Raw genomic sequence first — 2,886 nt, 5'->3', positions numbered from 1 at the left:
TATATATATATATATATATATATATATATATATATATATACCAAATGTAATTGCTGAATGTTCCATCTGCTTATTTCATGATATATTTAGGCCCTTTATTTTCCTCACATGATTAGGAAAACTATAGGATTCATTTTGTGCCAAAAAGATTGAGAAAAACCTTTAAATGATCAACCAAAAACCAAGAATTTTAAAACAAAAATACAATCTAAAAAGTCTTTTCACAAGCAAAATTACAACCTATGGTCAAAATCTTAAATCAATACGATAAAGTCCTTTTCTTCTCTTGGTGGGACAGTGTAGCGAGGGAGCGGAAAGGAGAGCGTAGCGTAACTGCAAAGCTGGCAGCGAGAGCAAAACTATCACGGAGAATGAAACATAGGAAACTCATAATAAAAAAACATACTCTGTCTCACAAAGACAAGAAAATTACTTTACTGTATTGATTTAAGATTTTAATGGCTTTTTGAAATGTATTTTCCCACATATTCTTAGTTTTGTGTTTGATCATCAACAAGTTTTTCTCAATCTTTTTGGCACAAAACTAACTCCACAGTAAACCATCTTGTGACCTCAACTTAGCGTCTCCTGATCCCAATCAACCCCCCACCGACTAAACTGAGACTCCCATGTATTGCTGCTAAGATGCACCTCTTGCAGGTGTGAGGAAAGAAAGGTGTGAGGATTTACAGATTTCAATCAAAATGTCAAATATATGTCAGACTATTCCAGTTACAGCCCCAAAATGTCTTTAGAACAGGGCATGGAGATGAAGGAAGAAGGAAGATTTAAATTACTTTGATGTTTCGGGAATGGACTGGCTTATCAGTAAATGTTACAGTTTCCTTGTTCATTGCTACCTAACAAAAGGTGTCCAATCTACTTCCCCATAAGGTGGAAATTATGACACATTAGAATATACAAAGTGTACAGAAAACCCACTCGCTTTGATCATATCACACGGCTGAAAGTTAAAATACTCTCTTTCCTCCTCCACAGCACAGTTGAAACTAATTGGATAGGAGCCGAATATAAAGGAATTTTTTATATTGATACAATTTAGCTTTTTTAAATTGTTCATGGTTAAGTGGGGATGCAGCGAAGAAATATAGTACAAAAAAATTTGAATGTGGTAATATTAACATAGCACCACTGGCCAGTTTTATACAGTTTACATGCGCACAAAAAAAAATAGATATTTTTTGTGGTGAGTTACACTTTAAGAAGGCAGCTGCATTCTAATGACCAAAATACAGAAACTAGGTTTCCACATTATTTTGAATGTTAAAAGCTTAAAATGGTCCCATTGTAGTGATCCTTAAATGTATGTTAAAGACATGCGGATCAAATTTGACACAGCCACCTGTGTTTGTTTTGTAGCTGGAGAGCTGCTGAGCGCCCCCTGTGGAGAACTTATGTTCTACATCTGCACCTCTTCACCAAGGTAGGCCGAATGACGATGTCTGGAGGAGGAATTAAAAGTGCTTCAATTGAGGGGCTTGAGTTTTAATGTCACTGAAAATCCAAGAACTGACACTGGTTCATTTTATATTATCGAAAAAAAGATCCTCAAATGGTCTAAAGCGGAGACACAGGCCTTTAACTTTCTATGTAAAGTTAAAGCTTAGTTTAAGGCCCCTCTAATCCCTTCAATAGTTGGATCTGACACACAATAATAACACTTAAACATCATTATATACAACCAAACACAGGAGCTCAGGGTGAACAGAGTTCATGGCAGCAACAGTTTTCTCTCTTTACTTTCAGGTTTAACTCGCCTGACCTGAAAAACCCCAGGATGCTCCAACCGGGTGAGTTTGTTAAGAGAAATGTAATATTTGGTTTTTAAAAAAACTGATTCCAGATGGGTTGGCTTGTTGGAGTTGATGCAAACAGTACAGTTGAAAAGTCTTGATCCATCAGTGATTTCTATTTCTTTTTCACAAAGAGCCCAATAGATAACGAGACATGTCAATCAATCCAGCCGTTGGGGCCTGAACTCAGAAACTCAGATCCCAATTACAACGCCACAACCACGAGTCCAAAGCAGGCATTAGCATGAAGCGTCTTGCCTCAGAAGCCAAACTGGCGGCTCATTGCCCCCAGCTGGGATACGAACCCAGGCATCCTGTTTGCAGGCGAGTGCCTTACTTTAGCTAGCCAAGTACGTGGAGATCGTTGTGACCCAGAAGTCGTCCTTATCGGCTGAATAACAGTCGGTCTTTGTGTTCTCACCCAGCAGCAAACTGAAGTAGGGGTTGCTCCCGTTTTCAGGGATGGATGCTGGGTTTCTGATTGGTGGGAACACAAAGACCTGGTCCTTAGTGAGCAGCAATCTCCATTTTAGTATTAGAACTTGTTAAATGGAAAAGGGCCAAGAAAAACTCTTAGGATATGTGTTTTTCATTCATGATCATAATGCATTTCAGAGGGATTTGGCTGCATTGGAAATTTATTTTAACCAGACCTGTCTTTCCTGTTATTTAGACAATATAATTAGTTTTCTAAAAATTGATAATTATCTCACGTTATTTTGAAAATCTGACATTAAAACATTAAAGTCATACAGAAGTCATATTTAAATGTCAAATCATTCTGGCTTAAACATGTATATAAATGTACTCTTTTTCAGACAATATTGTCCCAAAAGTTAGAAAATGTCTATTTAAAAAAAAAAATCTGTCTTAAAATCTGTTTTTCTTTCATTATCTTATGAAGGCCAGTTAGTTATACCTCAGCTTGAACACCTAAATTCGGCCAATCATATATCAACGTTCATCTGTCAATCAAATTTTTTTAGTCATAGCATCTATATTCATATTTTGCAGCTAATATACTCAACAGTTGAAATAAGAAATCAGAATAATTTCCTTTCCCATTGAGTTC

The 2,886-nt window shown here is 36.6% G+C and overlaps 1 protein-coding gene across 1 annotated transcript in view; it reads left to right on the top strand.

Annotated features, from left to right (window-relative positions):
- LOC107087426 overlaps nt 1–2,886 on the top strand; it is a 12,749-nt gene that overhangs the window by 2,238 nt on the left and 7,625 nt on the right. Inside the window, exons 5-6 of the mRNA XM_015378993.1 lie at nt 1,381–1,444; nt 1,768–1,811. Of these exons, the coding sequence (XP_015234479.1) occupies nt 1,381–1,444; nt 1,768–1,811 (108 nt within the window). The remainder of the gene's footprint in view (nt 1–1,380; nt 1,445–1,767; nt 1,812–2,886) is intronic.

The sequence above is a fragment of the Cyprinodon variegatus genome, unplaced genomic scaffold (genome assembly GCF_000732505.1).
Source record: "Cyprinodon variegatus isolate N-32 unplaced genomic scaffold, C_variegatus-1.0 Scaffold183, whole genome shotgun sequence".
NCBI lineage: Eukaryota > Metazoa > Chordata > Actinopteri > Cyprinodontiformes > Cyprinodontidae > Cyprinodon > Cyprinodon variegatus.
This window is presented reverse-complemented; position numbering and strand designations above follow the sequence as displayed.